Source organism: Macaca nemestrina, chromosome 7, assembly GCF_043159975.1.
Source record: "Macaca nemestrina isolate mMacNem1 chromosome 7, mMacNem.hap1, whole genome shotgun sequence".
Lineage (NCBI taxonomy): Eukaryota > Metazoa > Chordata > Mammalia > Primates > Cercopithecidae > Macaca > Macaca nemestrina.
The window spans coordinates 144,085,016-144,106,905 of NC_092131.1; the positions used below are offsets into that span (position 1 = coordinate 144,085,016).

At 39.1% G+C, this 21,890-nt stretch overlaps 1 protein-coding gene across 2 annotated transcripts in view; it reads left to right on the forward strand.

Annotated features, from left to right (window-relative positions):
* The first annotated feature begins 2,473 nt into the window (after positions 1-2,473).
* LOC105489670 (aldehyde dehydrogenase 1 family member A2) overlaps positions 2,474-21,890 on the forward strand; it is a 116,599-nt gene continuing 97,182 nt past the window's right edge. The window contains exon 1 of one of the 2 annotated variants that reach the window (XM_011754669.3): positions 2,474-2,772. In XM_011754669.3, coding sequence (XP_011752971.1) covers positions 2,656-2,772 — 117 coding nt within the window. In that variant the 5' untranslated portion in view covers positions 2,474-2,655. Of the gene's footprint in view, positions 2,773-2,914; positions 3,057-21,890 lie in introns of those variants that run through there. The other variant, XM_071066787.1, reaches the window with a different exon arrangement.

The window sequence follows — 21,890 nt, forward strand, 5'->3', positions numbered from 1 at the left end:
CAACAACAACAACAACAAAACACATACAAACAGATGGGGAAAAGCAAAACAAAATTTAAGATCAAGAGGAGAAAATGTTCCTTAATCAGTGAAGGAAGTTACTTTCACTTATGGTGGAAGTTGTAAAAAGTGCTCTGTCTTTTGCTCACATCAACCAACAAAAATTCTTATTAAATAGTTATTATGTGTTCTACACTGTTTTAGGAACTGAGGAAGGCACAAGGGAAACAGGCTGGAGTGCAAGATCTCCACTCACTGCAACCTCTGCCTCCTGGGTTCAAGCGATTCTCCTGCCTCAGCCTCCTGAGTAGTTGGAATTACAGGCACCAGCCACCAGGCCCAGCTAATTTTTGTATTTTTAGTAGACATGGGGTTTCACCATGTTGGTTAGGCTGGTCTCGAACTCCTGACCTCAAGTGATCCACCCACCTCAGCCTCTCAAAGTGCTGGGATTACAGGTGTGGGCCACTGTGCCCAGTCTCTATACCTTTTCTATAGTGTTCTTTTTGCTCTTGTTGAAGCCTCCCTTCTCCCTTAAGACCCAGCCAAAGGTCAACTTTCCCAGGGAGTAGGAGTCCTCCCTGGCGGAGCACCCAGCTCATGTTGTTATGGCTCTTTTTCATGTTTTCCCCACAGCCTCTCATAACTAGTGATACGTTTTTCCACAGGTATCACTGTTCCCCCTTGCTGGGACCTTCTCTTTCTCCCCAGTGAACTCTAAGATTTTACTTTTTTAATTTCTCAATTGCATCTCTAACCTTCTAAGGCTTTGATAAAAGTATAGCTTATGAGCATATACTGTTATTAAGTCATAATTTTTGGCCATAGAAATTCCCTGAGATCCCTCAACCGCCCAAGCTAAGGTCTGTAGTTTCTCCGTGAAAACAATTCAGCCAGGTCACTTTGGGTTCTGAGAGGCTGGAACTTATTTCTATAAACCTAATACTAAAATGAAATATTTTTGTCTGTTTTCACTATTGCTTAGCATCCGAGCGCTGAGCATTATTAGGCAGTTTTAGTTACTGAAAGTATCTAAGGAAAGATGTTTTCTGGCTGATGCTTAATGTTTTCTCAACACCCAAGAAATGGGACTCCAGCGGCTCTGAAAATGGCATTTTAGACGAGAATCAGGCCGGGCGCAGTGGCTCATGCCTATAATCCCAGCACTTTGGGAGGCTGACGTGGTAGGGTCACTTGAGCCCAGGAGTTCAAGATTACAGTGAGCTATGATGGCGCCACTGCATTCCAGCCTAAGTGAAGGAGTGAGACCCTGTCTCTTCAAACAAAACAGAAAGATGAGAATCAAAGTGTTGCTTGGTAGTGTAGAAAAGGCGTTTATCAACACTGTAGGCCCCTATCAAGCTTACATTTGGAGTGAGGAGTAAGGAAGGGAAGGGACTTACGCAGCTCTTTCCATGCGGCCCTGATTTAGTCCATGGAGTTCAAAGCCCATTCTGAGGCAGGGTCGCTAGGCTCTTGGTTTACACCTGCAGGCTGACCCACAGACTAGGGGGCAGCTTGTTGGACTTCGGAAACACTTAAACTAGGGGGGAGATGGAAGTTCAACCCTAAAGGGACAGTAAAATGAGCCCAAGGTCTGGCGGGACGATAGCTCTTAGCGTGTAAGGAACAACAGAAAAACAAAATAGCGTTTCTGTAGGTGTGCTAGGGTGAGGAGGGGAAACAGCCGGAAGAGGGATCCGAGAAGAACGAAAGGAGCCCACGAAGTACGCAACTCCTCCAAAAAGCCGGGGATGACCAAGGCCCACATCCTCCCGCCACAGCGCAGGCGGCCCGGGCGGTCCCGGCCGGCAGAGGGCAGCAACTGGGCGGGCGACGCCTGGCAAGGGGGGCCCCGCGCTGACCCGCTCGCGGGGATCTTCATTCTGAGCGCGGGGCGAGGGAGACTCGCACCCACCGCCACCTCTCCCCAACCCTCTGGCCACCACGCACCCCGGTCCGGCTGAGGGGAGTCGGGAAGAAGGGAAAGAGGGCGTCGCTGCCGAGAGCTCGGCGCCCCTGCCCGGAGGAGGAGAACGGAGGGCGCCCCCCGGGTCTCCGAAAAGAAGGGGGACGGGGTTCGGTGGGCTCTGCGACGGCGATGGGAGGGACCGTGGGCGGCCTGGGAGCCGCCCTCCGCAGTCTGAACTTTCCCGGCCGCTCTCCGCTCCGAGGCAGCACCCGACCGCTCCGGTCCCCGCCAGCCCGTGCCAGCTCCGCTTCTGGGGGCCACGACCCCCTCCCGACTTCGGCCGCGGTGCGCCTCACGCCGACTCTGGCCCGGGGAGCGGGAGACCGAGTCCGGTTGGCCGAGGCCCGCGGGCCGCGGCTCAACTTCACGCTCCCGCCGTCGAGGACTGTGGAGGCAGCGTGGGCGTGGGCTGGTCCCCGTGGCCGGGGGGCGGGGGAGCCGGGCGGACTTGACCGTGGGCGCCAAGCGTCCCCGGCCGCGCGGCGCGGGCTTTATGTAAATGGAGGCTGCGCCGGGCGTCCTAGGTAGGATGGACCAGCCCCCCGCGCCTCGGCCCTCACGTCCAATAAGAAGAGCCCCAGCTTGACACCTGCCTATATACAGGCGAGCGCGCCCCCGGGCCGCGGACCGCACACAGCCCGCACTGCCCCACGCCGCGGGCTAGGGACACCCGGCCCGCCACCATGACTTCCAGCAAGATAGAGATGCCCGGCGAGGTGAAGGCCGACCCGGCCGCCCTCATGGCGTCCCTGCACCTCCTGCCGTCGCCCACGCCCAACCTCGAAATCAAGTACACCAAGGTAAGCGGCCGCCGAGCGCCCGTCGTCCACGGAGACTTTCTAGAACCTTCTTTCCTCTCCCCGATCTCTTCAGCGGATGAGGGCGGCGTGACGGGGACGGGGGGGCCGGGGCCGCCGGGGCCAGCCTGTCATCCCTGCTCAGCAGAGGGACCCCCTGCCTGTCTTCGGGACTTGGGCGTTTGAAGCCCCTCCGCGGCCTTAGGACGCCTTGGGGACTTGCCCCAACCTGAAACGCAGCGTTAAGCGGCCGCCGTCAAAGGCTCCTGCCCCAGACTCGATCTGAGGTTGGTTTCTGTCCGATTCTCCAGGTCCCGACTGCCGCGGGGAAGGGGTCGGAACCGCTTCGTGTCCTCAGATGGAGGCCAGGGTTCCCCGTCCGCTTGGCCACGCAGCCTGGCAGTCGCTTCTGTGTCCCTTCGGGGCCGCTCGGCTGCTGGTCCCAATCATGTCCTCCGCAGCCCGGAGGGTGCTGAGGGGCTTTTCCCATAAGAAATTGTCAAGACACCAGCGCTCTGGCCGGTTTGACAAATTTCATGGAAACCTGACTGATAAGTACAGTAGATCCAACGTCAGCGTTTCATGTGAATTTTGTAGGCAGTGGCAGTTTTCCTGGGAAACTTAAAAAGTTTTAAAATTTGTTAGCACGTTCGGTTTTAAACTGAAGAACTTATTTTTTTTTTATATAACGAACTTTTGACATCTTGGGTTTGCTAAGCAGGATTTTTCTTGTTGCATCGCATAAAAAAGAATATGCGTCTGCTACCTAACATAAAATGAATTTACTTTTCACAAATTCGACATAGAAAAAAATGACCGATTACAAACATGGGTGTATTGTAATGCTACAACATTTTGAGGGAGGTGGTGAGAGAAAGATGGGATTCAAAACCACGTTTCTTGGAGTTCATTTTGTAGTTCTCTGGTTTGATTTTCTAGTCCTTTCGGTACATTTCTACACCCAACTTCTCCCAATTAACTCAAACGCGTAGACGCACATGCATATGGTTAAAGGTTGATTAAAGATGTATTCCATCATGCTTTTTTACAAGATAAATTTTGTAGAGAAGTAAATTGTTTGCATCTGGCTTAATGGTTGAACGAGATATACAAGAAACAACATCAGAATATTGAGATTTTACTTGCATTGAGTTTTAGCTTACAAATCAGGGCGATTTGTGTTTTCAATGTCGATTTAGATGGATTTAAGGTACCTGCTAGCTTTTTTAGATGGTGTGACAAATTTTTCAAAGCCGTTTTAATGAGAGGTCATTAATGGTTATAGCCTTTTAGGCATTGTTTGCATAACAATAGTGCCAATGTGTGGCACTTCTCTGGGTTTAGGAACGAGCAGGGAAAGCATGCAGCTTAAAAGTTTTGTTTTATGAGGGTCTCTAACCTCTTCAGGCTCTTTTTAAAGGTTAAAATGGAAGGTCTACACTTAAGAAAAGACCTAACCCTCAGATTCGGGAAGGTTTGATTTTAGTCTTATTTTTGATGGGATTTTCCTAACAGCCTCTGAAAGAACTTTTAGGTATGCAATAGGTACGTTTTTCAGAATTTAATTTGGAAGCTCTTCCAGTTCTCTTATTCCCTAACTACCCCCTCTCTCTTTTCTCTCTTGTTCTCCCCCAGTAGGAAAGACAACTGATTTATAGCTAATTGGAGCCTTTAATGTGGAGTCTTTTAGCTCGGGGAACTTTTATCCAGTATCCACTTTCCCACTTAATACAAAGAAAAACAATCAGAAATGAAATAATGGATTGTAACTCGATTCTTTAATTTGTGGGGAGGAGGTACCTTATTTTTGTCTTGACAAACAACCCTCATAAACACTGAGTAATGTTCATCTAAAGGCGAGCTCTTTCCACAAAAACTTGTAAAATCAGGTATCTGTGAACATTCCCAGCAGTTTTCCTCCTCAGCTCTTTAGTGAGACTTCTAAATTTTCTAAGACAAGCGTGGTGGACAAGCAGTATTTTTTTTAAAACATGAAGAGCAGAAGCTGCTCTTTTGGTAGCCCAGGGTAATGATTTTTTTGCTTAAAGGAAAAATAAGATTAATAGTGAGTTTTTAAAGAACGTGACCAGAAGCTAGGGAAATTATATTAGCAATTTCAAACAGAAGAATGAACATGGTAGAATTGACAGTCCTTTAGGATAGTGATACCATGTTCATTAGGGAATTTTAAAAGGGTAATGGCTACAAAAGTATTATGCTTTAGGGCCTGTTAAATATCACATTTGAAACAAACACAATATTTGCATCAGAAAATGATACTCTAATACAATGTTATTAATTATTTTTGTCTTGTTAAACATACATCTTTAGTGAAGGATATGACTTTCTGTATGATTTTTCATTGTGGTACTGGGACCCACATAAAGTCACTACTTACAAATAAATGACCGGACTATGAGAATTTCAAGTAATGTGCGCTTAGAAAGCTTTGTGCTTGTGATGTTGTATTTTTTCTGTATTTTTGCTCCAATTTCCTCCTTCTTCTAGAAGTATTTTACATTTTTTAATAAAGGGAATGGGGGAGATGACCAGAATTAAAAGTCAACTGCCTTTGCCTGCCAGAGGTCCAGTGGAAATGCTCCAGAATTAAAGTTCATTTCCTAAGGATGTTGCAAGGGCTAAACTCATGGTGTTGTATGGACTTTTAGGCAGTTACGTTCCATTTTTAAGAGTACGCTTACCACTCTGAAATTCCAGTATCCATATTAGACCAATGATCAATGGCAATACCATTTTTGGAACATGTCTGTTTCTGTTTCCCTAATACAGAAAGCTGGACCCCAAGTTTTAAAAGTGATCCCTTATTAAGGAATGTGCTTTTTAAAAGAGATAGTGTTAGTCAAGGAGGAGTGAAAACTGACATGAAGTATTGAGGGGACCAATTTGGTACCAAGAGAATGTGCTCTCCTTTGCTTGTGTCCTAAGAAGACTGCATTCTGATTGCCTTGAGCGATGTGTTTATGAATTAAAAATTTTTTTAGTTGTCTATTTTATTAGTCTGACTTTTATAATTTTGTATAGCTGATATAGGAATACGCACATTACCAAATCAAGGCTCAGCACTTTACTGACAGCCCCTGTCTGCAGGGGATACTTGTTAACATATTCCCAAGTCTTTGGAAGCTTGCCCTCTGTATTCCACTTCCACCTTCTTTCTTGGCTCTATCTTCTCTTCTGGCTCTACCGGTCTCTCCTTTCCTTCCTCCCTCCCCGAGATCATTGTGCTGCATTTCTGTTGGTCACTTTTCCAATGAGAGTTTATGCCCATAACTAACAGTAGCAAAGAGTTATTTATTTTTCCTGCATCTGATATTAAACGGAGCTAAAACAGAGGGAGGAGGGGGATATTTATCAGATACTGACCTGCTAAAATAGAAGAGGCAAAAGGGCAATCAACTTAAAACTCAGAGCTAATGTGCATCGTGAGTCTAGTGTTTGTCCTTTTATTTATTCATTTAAACTTCTGTTTTCTGGGGTCGATTTCAATTAAATTCAAAAGGCATTTGAGTGGCCGTGTTCCTAACAAGGGTGCTTTTCACTATGTTAGACTAGAAACATCTGCCTTCTAGGAGATTAGGGTCTTATTAGAAAGATTGTGTGCCAAAAATTGGTTGTTAGTATAGCAGTAGTTCAGTTGATCAATGTAATAATAATTATGATGATAATACTTAAGCCACTTACATTTTTATAGGGCCTAATGGTTTGCCTAGCACTTTCATATATATCTTGTTTGATCCTTGCAAAACCTTTTGAAGGAGAGAGTAGAAATAAATATAATAATTCATAAGGAAGACATTGGCCTTGACTTTAAAAAAATTGATAGTTTTCCTCACCATACACTTTTTCTAGTGGTCTGCGGCACATTGTTTTTTCATCTTGTTTTATTCTTTTTTTTTTTTTTTAAGGGAAGGAGTTTAAATCTTTATTTTTTTGTGTTGCTTCTCTCTCAACCGTGGAGAGAATATGAACCAGTCTACCCCTCTTAAGAAGGAACTGCCTTTTGTGACTTTTGATTCTAATACTTTAAATGACTATTTTTTGTTTTTCTATGAGATTTTTTTTTTTTTAATCTGGGGCAAGATTCTTGCCTATGCCAGGAATAATTTCTTAAAAGATAGGTGTGGATCTAGATCCTTCCAAACCTTTACTCAAGATTGTCTGTTTTGGTCATAAATTGTCAGTCAAACTACATGTTAATAGAGGACTTCAGGTATTTTTAAAAATACTTTTTCATAACTATACAGCTTTTTGATGTTTGTATCATCTCCATTTACAGGGAAGCTGAACAACTTCATCACAGGACTTGAATTAGGTAATTCTCCTGGGGGTCCTACCCTGATCCCTTCTACTACATGGGCTTATGTTACCATGTGGAATTATCATTTGCTGAGGGACTCCTTGTTCTTTATTTCTATAAAATGATGAATGATAGTTTTTCTGTTTCAGAGTAGGGGATTCTCTGAGGAGACTGTTTTGTGAGATCTGACTTCCTCATAGCCAGGCTTAAGAAAGGTAAATCATGCATAGTTAATTCTCTGTTGCATCGGTGAAGCACCATGATCTAACCAGGACCAAATCAGTAAATATCCCAAGTCCCATCACAGAGTTATCAGTTCTGAGTCTTAGACAATAAAATGCAAATACTGATTGGTATTTTTGTCTCTGTAGTTATCTTAGTGACAGTTTCAGGGGTCAGGAAACTGTGGACTGTCTGTCTGGTTTTATAAAGTTTTATTGTAACACAACTGCACTCATTCAGTTACATACTGTCTGTGGCTGCTTTCTGACTAGAATGGCAGAGCAGAGCAACGGAAACCATGTAGCCCACATTTTAGAAGAAACTTGCATGCCCTTCCTTGATTTGGAAAAAGAGAGACTCTGAGTTAAAATAGGCCTTTGATCAAATCTTGGTCAGAAAGATACTTATTAGCTATGTGGACAGTTAACATTTATTTGACACATAGTGCCTGATATGGTGCCAGGTCCTAGGAATGCAACAGCACACACACCAAAAGATATGTGTGGCATCTTAAAGAGTTTCTTCACTGAGTTTCAATTTCTACATTTGTCATCATTGAAATAATAGTATCTACTTTATGGGGTTAAAAGGACTAAATGAAAAGTATGTTGAAGTAAGTGGCATATAATGATAGCCAATACTAATTCTATTGCATTTTTGCAAAGTGATGAATACACACACACACACGCGCGCACACACACACACTTGGTGATCTAAATTAATGGAAGCCAATGTTAAGGAAGATCAGGACTATATGATCAACTGGCTGGGTGCAGTGGCTCACACCTGTAATCCCAGCACTTTGGGAGGATCACCTGAAGTCGGGAGTTTGACACCAACCTGGCCAATCATGGTGAAACCCCATCTCTACTAATAAAACAAAATTAGCTGGGCGTGGTGGTACACGCCTGTAATCCCAGCTTCTTGGGAGGCTGAGGTAGGAGAATCACTTGAATCCGAGAGGCAGAGGTTGCAATGAGCCCAGATCACGCCCTTGCACTCCAGCCTGGGCGACAAGAGTGAAACTTTATCTCAACAAAAGAATTATATGATCAACAAAGTTTTATAAAACAGGCCATGTATTATTATTTTCATTACTTTTATTACATTATTTGCATTACTCATAAGAGTTCAATATTCAGGGTAACTATGGAATCCTCCTTATATAGTTACACTGCATTTTTACCAAATGGGATTCCTGGGAGGGTTTTCCACCAAGGTCTTGTCTTTACTAAAAAGTTACTAAAGCGATTTCTCAGACAGTAATTTAATAATAAAATTAGATATCTTGACGTTTGTGCCAAAATGTAGCATGAATATGCCTCAGTATGCTCGATTAGCTGAGCCTAAACTCCAGGTTGCAAATAGACATTTCTGATGTTTTAAGTAGTTTGGATAAAAATACTGACAAGATATTGGTACATAAATGGGGGGTGTATGCAGCATACGAGGACATTCTCAGAAGGTAGATACCTTTTGGCAGTGGGAAGGTATCTTACTTTATATAATTTAAAAGCGAAGAAACTTTTACTAGTCCTGACTAAGATAACACATGGAATTTTAAGAGCATTTCCCAGGAGCAGTCACCTTCCAGAAGGTAAAAGCACCAGGTAGTGGCTATTTTGAAAGCCCTCCTAGCATTTCCTTGATTTCTTTATTAGCTGTAACAGGTAATTTCAAAGCCATTCGTTTCCCCCCAAACACCAAATCTAATTCACATAGAGGTGATTGCTCTAATGTCGCCTGGGTTAATTTTTAATTGCCTTTAATTGTATCTTTGAAATCCATTTCATTTAACCTTTTAAATATATGAGATTATGCACATTGGGAATTACTTATCTTGGCATTTCTCTATTGTCTGCCTTTAAGATTGAGTTATGTTTAAATTGTTTTCCTTCAAAATCTTAGAGCTTATTTACAGCAGGTTTATTTACAAGTCTCTGTTGGATCACATGATTGAAAACACTTCCAGGCTTTCAAAATTCCAGTTGGAATAATAATTGGGTGATTTCACCACCTAGACTTCTGTTGGGCCTAAACAACACTTGCCTGGGGCTAAACGTGGGGATTAATTGACCTCTGTAGAATGTGGTTAAAAATTAGTATGTCTGTGTGTGAACATTCTAATTTTTATTATAGAAGAAAGCCTTCTTTTACTCCAGTTCAGCTCTGTTACCTCCAGAAGTAGTTATCTGCTCTATTTCCTTTCCTCATCACTGTCTGACGTTTGGAGAGCCAAAGTACTGTTTCTTTATCACTACAACTCTGGAATGAGAAAAGCTTTTGTTTAGGTCTAACTGGAAACACCTGTCTCTTATCTAGAAGAATTTAGCATATCATGCATCTGAAAACCCTTTCCAATCTTGATTATAAAAGGGAAAATTTTTCAAAATAATTAAAAAATAATGTTTTAATATATCTTATATTATTTTCATCCATCTATTCATTGGACTTCGAATTTCAAGTCCAGTGACTCTTAGGGGTTTTTTTTTGTGGGGGGGGATTATCATTTCTAGGGATTTCTTAAAGATTAAACAATCAGAAAGTGATACAGGTCGTGTGACTCTTCCACAAGAAGAATGGAATTACCTCCCAGTAAATGAATCTGGCAAAATAGTGTGAGTTTAGGAAACCCACTAATTATTTAGCAAACCCACAAGATATGCAAAAATAACCTATTTTCCCTTTTCCCCACCGCTCACTCCTAACACTCATATACCAGATCTCCAGGCCGAGATGTGTGTGATAGTGGCACGATTTCAGGTGGGAAGGAGAAGGGGAAGGCTTTGCCTGGGAAGATGAAATTATGAAATGCCTGTATGAATTTATGGAGAACAACTGAAAGTCTTATTTCTCTAGGTGTGAAAATTGGACTTGCTCACAGAATCCTTTTTGGGAGGAGATGAAGAATCAGTGTGAGACTATTTGGTTAAATTCCCCAACAAAACTGAAACTGGTGAATTCTGTCTCATCTGTGTTTTACAGTTTGATAATATAATTGTATTATTTAATTTTATTATAATTGTATGATTTTATTACAAAATTTAATTTTTATTTTTATTATCTCAGGGTCATTTTTATTTTTGGCTATAGCCAGAGCTACTCTTTTGCTTCCCTGAATTTATTTATTCATTTGTTTATTTAACATGTATTAAGGCCTTTTTTGTACATATTGTGAGTCACTCCCTGGCAGAGAAAGATATATAGGTGTGGGCCCTGCTCTGAAGAGGTGGTAGAGGATTCCCATTTGGGTGTGGAGTGGGGTCATGCACACAGTAACTATCGTTCATGATAGAAGATGCTAAATGCTTGAGATGAATGAGGATTCAGAAGATAAAGAGATGTTTCCAGCTCAGCAGAACAGCACACTATTGCCAGACATATTTGACAGAAAATGAATTGCTTTAATCATACAGAAAAGTAAAGCAGTGATATAACAAATGTGTGTACTTATACCTAGATTTGTTCTTAATGTTTTGCAATATTTGCTTCTAATTTTTTAAAAGGATTAAATTGAAACCCCCATTTCCTTCTCTTTCTCTTCCTTTGTTGTAGGCATTTATCTTTCCCATAGGTATATGTATCCATAAATAATACATGCTATTGTTTTGCTTGGTAACATTTTTATATAAATGTTTTGTATATATGTACCATATATATATCCTTCTGTAATTTTATTAGCTTGCCAAGCATATGTTCAATATTCATCCATGTTGTTTGATATACTTGTAATTAATTGATCGTAATTGTTGCAAAGTATTCCGTTATTTGAATATATCCTAATTTTTAGTTCATTCTAGTATTGACAGTTATGATACATCCAGCATTTTTTATTGCAGTAATGCTGCATTGAACATTCCTGAACATGTCTCCTCATATACCTGGTGAGAGAGCATCTAGGATGTATACTTAAAAGTGATATTGCTGGCTCATGGAGTATATGTATCTACAACTTAATTAGGGATTGCCAAATTTCTGTCCAACATGGTTATACTGGTTTCCACCACCAGTATATTCCCAGTATGTACACTTCCAGTATGTTCCACTGGCAGTGTATCAGAGTTCCCATTAGTCTACATTTTCACCTAACTTGAGATTCTCATACTTATTAAATTTTGCCAACCTGGTAAGTGTGAAATGGCATCTCATTGCTACTTTAATTTGCGTTTCCTTGATTTCTTGTGAGATTGAGCATCGTTTCATGTTGGCCATTTGGCTGTCCTCCTTTGGCTAATTTATCATTTGCTGATTTTTCTATGTTGTAAGTATTTACTGATTTGTTATCAGTTTTTATAAATGTATTTTATAAATTTTATCAGTTATTTACTATGCAAACATTTTCCTTCCTCTTGTAACTTTCCCTCCTTTCTTTTTCTTGTGTAATTGTCATACAGTTTTAAATGCAAATGAGGAAGGATTTTTCCTCTGGGGTCTTGTTTCAGAAATCCATTCTCACTCCAAATTGTTCAAGGCATTCTTTGTTATTTTTGCTTTTTACATTTCTATGTTTACCTCCTAAAATTGGTAATGCATGGGGACAATAATAAATATTAAAGACAAATGATGTAGCATTGGAAAGTCAAACAATATTGATGTTTAAATAATTTTTAAAAATTGTATTCCCTGAAGTCTTAGAATCACATTAGGAATTCTAGAATGTGTGGTCTTCTCTATAATGGGAAAATAGGAGAAACTGGTTCTACTTTGATGGATGGTTTTAATACGTATTAGTTTCCCTAAACTAAGAACAGTACCATATTCCGTAAACCGACCTCTAAGCGACCACTGTATAAAACTCTAGGATAACATGATTATTATAACCTATTCATGTCAATACTTAATTTCCCTACCTTTCTTAGATTATCTAGAACAGAATAAGTACTTAAATGTTAGCTATGGTTGTACTCTTGCTCATGTGCGTTCGCACGCTTTCTCTCTCACACATGTACACACACTCATTTTTGAAGGGTCAAGATAAATTGATGAATTCTTTACTCTGTGCTGCCTATAGATTTGGAGAAAACATGGATAGGTAGCAAATAAAAAGAATTTCTAAAATAAAGACCTTTTTCTTGAATAACTCTTTTCGAGAATACTATACTTCATCTTGTTAGTGAAGAGGATTTAAATTATTCCTTAGCACCAGGTCAGAAAATAACTCTACTTATTTTGTTAACATTTTAACTTATGTTATAAACCCAAAGCTGGTGTATATATTTACCTTTGTGTTTGAATTTCATCGGTGATTTGGTTCATGCATGTGTATCTCTAATTTTAAAGAAGATATTGTGGAAGTGTGAAATTCTCCAACCTTAAAACTAAAACTACCCCTTTTGTGTATATAATTACATATAATACCCGACAATTTTGGCTACACACTTATTTTTTGATAATGAATGTATATTCTCTGAGCATTCATATTACTTATTTGCATTTCTCCTCAGTGATACAATTTTTGCGTTGCATTATATTTTTCTGTGTAACTCCCTACTTCTAAACTGTACTAGATTATAAACTCTTATTTATTATGGTGTTTCTGAAGTACCTAGCTCAGTGTCTAACAATGTAGATGCTTCAAGAATGTTTTATTAACAAATACTTATTATATTTTAATAGCTACAGCTTTTATTAATACTACAATATTCAAAGTACTTTTCACATATGATTACACTAAATTTTGGGGGCAACACTATGATGTGAATATTATATTAATATCTTCATTTTATAAGTGAGAAAATCAAGCATGTTAAAGTTAGTTTTTTCAGTTTCAATAGCAATAGTGGGTGGCAATTCCAGGACTCAATACTCCTCCTTCTTTACTCATAACAATAAGGACAAGTATAAGAACCACTATAAAGACAATACAATTTGGACTATTAGCCTAAAGCCTTGCTGAGTGTTTTTATGGGAAACCCCAAGCCCAGTTCTTCAACTACAAATCCCATATTTCATTCAGATCCTAAGTCTAATTCCACTCAGTATTGTTTGTAGCTATCATAAGCAACAATTCCAACTAGACAAAAAATGGGAGTATACATTCAAAAAAAAGGGAGAGAATTGATACAATTTGACACTTCAGGTATAGGTCACCTGGGAATATGTGATTATTTAGGTTATGATAAAGAACTGTGGTTTTCGATTCTCACTGGTTGGGTAGTCACACACTGCCCTTAATAACACCTGTTTATTTGGTCTGTTTTGTTTGCATTCAAAAAGTGTTTTCCTTTTTTTATGGCTGTTAAGATTTGACTTGGGAGTGAGGATGTGTGAGGCTATTGAGGATAATATATTTTACATTCTTTCTGATGCTTTCTGTACCCCAATGGGCCATCATTTTGTGTAACTGGGCTATAATTTCTGTGAGAAAGATGCTTCCCAGAAAGAGTTGGGTGGATATGTTCCATCTTGTCTCGTGAGCAATCATCTTACCAAGGCTTAATTACTATCAGATCCCTCTATTACCTGTAATTTCACTAGGGAGGCATAATAGAGGAATTCATGCAGTACTCAAACTTTGAGTTTCAGCAACACAAAGATGTGGCATTTGGGGTGCACAATTAATGTTTCATTATAAATGATTCCAAAATCCTATCCAAAGAAACTGCTGAAAGGTTGTCTCCTTTAAGCCAGATCTTGCAGTCTTCAGATTTCTCCGACTTCACTTTTAGAGAGAACAGATCTGTTTTTTACTTCCCAAAGTTACGCCTTTTCTCTCCTTTTTTACTCCTCCCCTTTTGTGCTTCTCTTCTGCTTCCCTAGGTGTTTCTCTTAAGACAGGTACTTGATGACTCTTATTTCTCGTTCAGACTCATTTACCTGTTTTCATGAAATAGTTGGTTATGCCTGGGAACCTTTGTAGTTGGCTCTCCCAGCTGTTGGCCTAAATGGTCCTTTGGGAGACCAGAAGCAATGAACCTGGAATAACCACATTTGACTTCTGGGAGCCCTCTTGAGAATTTAGTAATTACTTAATGGATTGAATTGGCGACATACACTATTCCAGATAACAGCCTGGGTTGCATTAAATTAACCTTCACAAATGGGTATTTATTGGTGTACTCTTAAAAGACTACACGTGTTGGCTGTAATTGCTCTTCCATGTTTCTCCATGCTGATAGGTATTTGTACTGAGTGAAAAATTTCTGAGATTAAAGCCTGGGTGGTAGTTGTAGCCATTTAGTGATGTGTGTCATTGTGTTCAGCACATTGAGCATAAATCCTGTCTTGTAAACAGCAGGGAGACTAATGAGGTTTGCCCACATTCTGGTATCATTACCAAGAATTCCAACAGAGAAAAAGAGAAGGCTTAGAAAAGAAGTACACAAAACAGTGATTTTTGGAACTCTTGATGATCGGAATTAAGGATAAAGATTATTGCTCAACATTTAGTATAGGCATGTATACACAAATAGGAGTACATAAAGTACACTTAGCCAAAAAACAAACTAAACATTTTGCTTTTCCTGAACACTTGCAAAGTCACTAACTTATTGCTACGGAGATGAGGGCCTTGTTTATAAGTGTCTGTAATTCTGAGTGGTGCAAAGGGGACAAGTACTGAAATAATGCAGCTGTTAAAATGACGGCATGCTTTTTGCTTTTTTGGAACACCTCATAATTTCAGTGAACTAAAATTTCACACCAATTTTAGTTTTACAATTTTTGGAGTATTTCTGCTGTCATTTTCAGTGATAGGCACACATGACTTCAGAACACAACAAATCTCTTACAAGAAGCATTTTAAATGTAGCATTTTAGGTTTATTTCAGACTTCATTATTACTGTTAAGTAATGTGTGTTTTATAATGTCACACCAAGGAATCCAATTATTATTTAACGCCTAGACTAATTCTTTTCTTCGACTTAAATTTTTATGAGAGCCGATATCATGGCTGCCTTGACACAGTGTGGTCCATACATCTTCGTGTTTGAATGAATGAGTAAATGAATACGTACTAGACAATAAGTTGTCCGATTTCATTTCCAGAGTCATTAATAGTTAAAATGGCAGGACTAGAAAGTGAATTCCAAGGTAAAGAGTTTTGAAATAACTTTCTTTTATGTACTTCCTTTAAAGAAGGTAGACACACACAACTTTGGAAAACTCTTCTGCTTCATTCCCACACATTTACCCTATCCTTTGAAATAGAAACCTTTCACAGTACCTTGCAGAGCAGTGAGCAAGGCAGTGGACAGGGCGTTAGAAGACCCGTGTTCTGACCCCAGCTCTGCCACTTATGTATGTTCATTTAACAGTTTCTTGGATATGCAGGCATTGAATAAATACTTACTGAATTGGTGAATGAACAAAATAACTTGATCATTTATTATCTAATCTATAATGGGACCTGGAAATATGAAAATGCTTTGTGATACTGGGTATACCACTTAAATTTCCCGGTAACAGGAGGCAGAGGTTGCAGTGAGCCAAGGTCGTGCCTCTGAGTACAGCCTGGGTGACAGAGCAAGACTTTCTCTCTCACAAAATTAAATAAGTAAATCAATCAATCCTGGTAACAGTTTTATTACTTATAAAATGAGAGACCAGAACAAGATGCTTATTAATTAATCCACCTACTTTTTTAAAGTGTTGGATTAGAAAAACTATAAGATTTCTTTACCCCACCCTGACTAATTAGACCCCTTTACTTTCCTGGGCACAGAACCTGGGATTATGAGCATCCAAAAGACAATACTGAACTGCTTGCATGTTTAGTTGTAGTCTTTCGAGGGCCCAAAATTTGCACTCAAAACATTTTGTTGAAAATATTGTCTCAACAATGTACTCAGTTACCAAAAAGTTGTCCACAGAAATCCCTGTTAATGATTCTCGTAATATAAATGAGTGGCTAGCAGCGTCACAAAGATCCAGTGGGAATCAAAATGTTTCATGTTTGCTGAAGACTTACCATACTAGAAATTAGAGCAATGACTCCCAAGAGACTTCCTCCTTTGAGTCTTGGTGAAAATTGATTTTAATACTTTGTAATAGTAGTAGGCAGAAAATATTTGTTGTCATTTCTCCTCTAGACCATTTCGGCAGCTTTCCTGCCAAGCTAAGCTCATGAAAACCATGGAGGGTGAGGAAGCGCGGTGGCAAGGGAACTTGTCAGAAGCTTACAGCTTTTCACTTGAGTCTAATAGAGACTTAGCACTTTGCAGGTCAGTGCCACTGCTATTTGTCTCTGACCTGAGAGATCTGGAGTTCTTCACATCAAAACCACATCTTGCTGAGCAGAGATCAAACGTAGGAAGGTAAGAATTCTGCCAGTGATTTATCATGCCAGGGAGAGTGATCAGGCCATATGGGGCCACTGCAAATGAAGTTGACATTCTGGCAGTTTCTCATATAGGCCTCTCATGTAGTTATGGCTAGTTTTTCTTGTAGAGGAATTCCGGGTCAAGTGGCAGCTTTCAGTGGTATTTCTTAGCAGGACTGACCTCCAACATGAGGTTTATTTCAAAATGAAGTCCTCGCAAGAGTTTTCTAATGTTGTATTTAAATGGCAAATAGGGATTTTGATCAAATATTTGATGGCTAAATTGAGCTTTTCATGTGTCTCCTTTCCTGTTTTTTTCTGTCCTGGGAAGTTGCCTATCTAGAAAAATAAAAAGAGAAAATTAAGTTTAAGATCTACCAAAATTTCTCAAAATATTAGATGTGCCTTTAAAATGAACTCTATAAATTATGCACAATTAGGCTTATTAGTTTATCATCACAGTTCATTAAGTCAGGGGCCTTTAGGAATGAATTACTGCAAATAATCCAATTCCTGGGGTAAGAGGAAGCATCACATTTAAGGAATAAGTTAATTCTTTAAATACAATTCTTTAAATACAATTATTTGCTAAAATCTGAGTCGAGTGCAAACCTTTTTATTCGACAGAAAAAAATTTAATAATTCCTCTTTATTTATTTATATAAACAGATATGTAAAAATGATTGTGCTACGTAAAATTCAGCTTTTTGTTTACTGTCACAAGCAAATGTTTAGTCTCCTGTGGAGAAATGACTCATTTATTGGTTCAAAGGCTTCTTCAACCTTAGGATAAGCACTGGGGTGTTCGAACCCTTCCTTGCACAGATGTTTGCTTTGCAGCATAAATGAAAGATGATATTCACGTTTAAACATAGTGGTTCAAGACATTAACTTCTAATTCAACTGAAGATGCTAGTTGCTGCTTTTGGTTTTACTTTTTTTGTGATGAGAAAAATTTCCATAATTGAAATAGGCTTTAGTGACTAGAACTAGGTCTTAACCTACTGTAGTAAAAATTCACCTGATTTGTTGAATGATCACTTTATCTGTTTATAAACTGGAAATTAATATTCTGGTTGATGAAGTACTTCAGCTCTGCAGGGAGCAAGTGTAAGTGCAATAATGAAATGGAATTTGTCTTAGTTTTCACTTGCCGTTCTTGGAACATGTACAACGTCAATGAAAACGTGGTAGGATTGTCAGATAGAATATGTGATTTTTAGTGAAATGTGAAGATTAAGTAAATAATGGATTAGTTTTTTTAGTATAAGTATATCCTGTGATTTCCCGTATTTAGATTGAAATTTTATTTACTCTTTTTCTGAAATTCATATTTAATTATATTTTTATTTGCTAAAACTGGCATTTCTAAACTGTTAAAGAAATCATTGGTGATTTTTATCTGTGACCATTTAATAAACATCATTTTAATGTAAAATTAATTAGCATTAAAAGTGAAAACCAAGGAATTCTTTAAAACTGGTACATTGGAATAATGAAGAGTGCAGTAGAAAGACTTTTTTTTTTTTTTTTAAACCCTAGCAATACTATTGAATAAATAGGGCAACTAAGCCCATTGTAAAAACAGCTTAATCTCCTAAATGAATTGCTCCAACCTTCTAATTCAAAATCATACAAACAAAAACATTGAGATAAGCTGGGTGCTTTTTCAAATGGGGACCCCCGTGGCTTTGAAAATAAACACTTCAGCCCCCTTCCCCCTCAAGACCCACACTCACACCCACTAGCCTTTCTGATGCCTTCCATTTGCAAATGAACAGGCTGAATTCTGAGAAAGACAGAAGACTAATTAAACCTAGGGAAGATAGGCAGAGGAACATTTGTTTCCAAGCAGAAGACAAAAAGAAACCATGTTACATTCTCAGTTTTCAAGACAGGAGTACATGAAAGCCATTTCTCTTGAGTTTTCTTCCTCCAAAGTACATTTCCCACGCCCCTGTTCAGACCCTCTCAGGGCCAGACAGCCTTAGCATGTTTGAACCAGCCTGCATTAGCCTGTCCCCATGGCAGTGTCAGAAGTGGGTAGCGATCAGACATTTGGGGAGACCAGTTAATGTGTTGGACAGCCTTCACCATCTTTACCTCTTTCCCCGCCTTGTGTGTGTCTGCTGGTTTGGCTAAGGGGTCTTAGTAGCAATAGAGAATAAGCGAATGAATACTCAGACAGAACAAGGAGTGACTAGCTTTTTAAGAGTACTAATAAATTGCCTTGAATTGATTGCTTATATTCAGAAGCAGAATGAATAAAAAGTCTCAGTGCATACAATGTTAGGCTTTTCAGTACTCCAATACCTTATTTAATCCTTATAACCACTCAATAAAGTGGTTTTTATTATCTTATTGTACAAATGAGAAAATTAAGCCACAGAAAGTTTAAATGACACATCTAAGTCACACCATCTAGCAATCTTTGTACACATAGGAATATGACCCATTAAGAAATCATGTGAGAGGAATAGAGGCACAGCTGGATCTTAGGATACCTTCATCAAATTTTTGTGGTTAAAGAAGATGTGGTATATTCCTAACATGGAGTACTCCTCAGCAGTAAAAAGGTTCAACAACATGGACAAATTGTCAAATATGCTGAGTGAACGGAAAAGGGTACATACTATGTGATTCCATTCATATGAAATTCTAGAAAAGGCAAAATACAGTGACAGAAAGCAGATCAGTGGTTGTTTGGAATGTGAGGGTGAGGGTGGGTAAGAGGGAGGGATTACAAAGGGAAACAAGGGCATTTGTGGGTTGGGATGGGGAATGGATATATTCATTACCTTGATTGTGGGGATGGGTGTACATATGCTAAAACTCATCAGATGCATACATCTTATTATTATACCTTAACAAAGTATGAAGATTTTAAACCTTTAAAAAATAGAGTCCAAGAAGACCTCCGTGAGACTCAGCTCAGGTGTTAGTGATACCTGTCATTTGATTAAGGGAGACAGAGAAAATTGGACATTTGAGATCTGTTGGGGGTATCCTGCTGTAACCCATGGAATCCTGAGTCAAACGGAACACTTGGTCTGCATCATAGGTCCCTGTGATTCCTCCGGACCCTTTAATCTGAATGACCCAAAATAGCACTGACTATCTCAAGCAGCATCATTCTGGGAAATGGGCCAGATCCCCCACCCATACTTCCCTTCTCAATTGATTTGGATCCAGCCTTGTCCATCAAAGGCTGACCAAACTGTCGTCTGGGGAACCCGACTAGTGACCTTTTGTCTCTGTACTCTCATCAGTGTCCTTTCACTTTCAGAAACAGACCTTGAGGTTAGATGGATATATGAGAAGCTAGGTGGATCTTGGCTACCTAACTGTTAATGTCCTAAGTTATTTCCATTTACAACATTAACACCGTTTGTGTAATCATTGCACATTAGTACAATGTGTTGGGCAAACAACACTTACTTTAAAATACCCAGCCACTTAATCCAGCACAATCACTTTCTATTAGTATTTTAAAGCTGTTTTAAAATGTTACCTTTAGTTTTACAGTTTTTTTTGACGTTGTACTGTCGGAATACTTGGGCAGTCTAGTTAGCAGCCTTTTCTAGTGAATACTTTTCCTTTTTCCTGACTTTCAGCTTAGGACTCAGCATAAGTGGGGTTCAGGGACTGCAGTATTGGGTCCATTATTTAAAACTGTTAATTGATTTAAAATCGTGATTGATAAATTAGTCCTTCTCAAAGCAAGCTGTCTAAAACCATACTTTCTGCTGGTAAGAGATTATGCTTATTGAACAAAGCCCCTGTCTCTATAATATCAAAACATTGACTTTAAAGTGAAAAAAGCAATCAATCATCTAGGTGCTTTTTCTATACATTGCCATTTGGGTGTTTTTTCACTTTTTAGCCAGATGTTTTGGCGTGAAGCAAAGCTAATGAATAATGGAAGTAAACAGAACCACTCTTGCTCTAACCGTATAACCATTTCAGGAAAAAGTTTTTTCCCCTCTCTGATCTGAGCACTTGCCTTATCATTTTACTCTAGAATAGGTAGACTCTTAATTAGATATAAAATAAGGTGGGGCTATTTTTTTTTCAAAGTTAAAAATGCCTTTATTACCTTTGATTATAATGCTCAAAGGACACTAGCCTTACAGAGTGCCATACTGAGATGATCATCAATACAGTTTTTTAAATGTTCTATAGGTCAATGATAGCACAGTCATTTTTTGATTGTTCATAAATCTCTTTAAAGTAGAAACAGTGGGACAATCATGTAAAAGGAGATAACATCATAAGTCCTCAAACTACTTCTTTGTATTGTTTAACCAAAAATAATTGAACTTTTTCATATAAATAGATCATTCTGGATATTGATTTGCTATCTGGTACTCTCTTATGAGGAATGAAAAGCAGTTTAATGGCAAGTTGAGTAAAATTGAACTCTCCAAGGCACAATCTACTGCAGAGTTTCATACAAATCATTTGAAGCATTTACTATTAAAAAAACAAAACATTTTATGACTGAAATAAAACATGGCAGCTTTATGTCAAAGATTCACTGAGGATAGGAAATTATTTACATCTAACTCCTATCAATACCTGCTGCTTTGCGAATTCCTCAGGCTTTAGATTCCCCAATTAGAAAATCCATGGCAGCCTGTCTATATAATTACGGCCTTTTTGCTGTGGGCTGACAAGTGTGATAAGCCTAGTTTGTCCTCTGTTGTTTTCCTATTGCAAAAGTGGCCAAACAATGCAGGCTGTGTGGCTAGTAAGCTTCACTGTTTTGAATCTTTATCCAACTAACTGTTAAGATTTATACAGCAACTTAAAGCAACTCTTAGAAGAATCTGATCCTGTTGACAGCCAATCTTAATTCCTTATCCCAGCCCCGCTTCTTTTTCTGGAAACATGATTATATCCTTTGAGCACCTACTGCATGTTAAGTGCTATGTTAAGATGTGGGGGAAACCAGATGAAGCCAGAAGACCTTTCTTAAAGGAACTTAGGGAAGAGAGAAACTCCCATTTTAACCAGCTATACCTTAGGCACATTTCACATTTTATCTCACTAATTGTGCAATAGCCCTGTAAGGTAGACAGGTCTTATTTCTGCTTTTACAAAGAAGGAAACTAAAACTCAGAGAGTTTAATAGCTTGCTCAGGATTTACACAAGTGGCAAAAGGCAGACTGGCATTAAAATGGAGATCTTTCAACTCTACCTCCCCAATTCTAGGTGGCTCTATGAGGAAGATGAAGGAATGCATACAAGATTAATCACCTCAATCTTTAATGAATTTCTTGATTTCTTTACTTTGTTTTACATACATAGACATGACCCT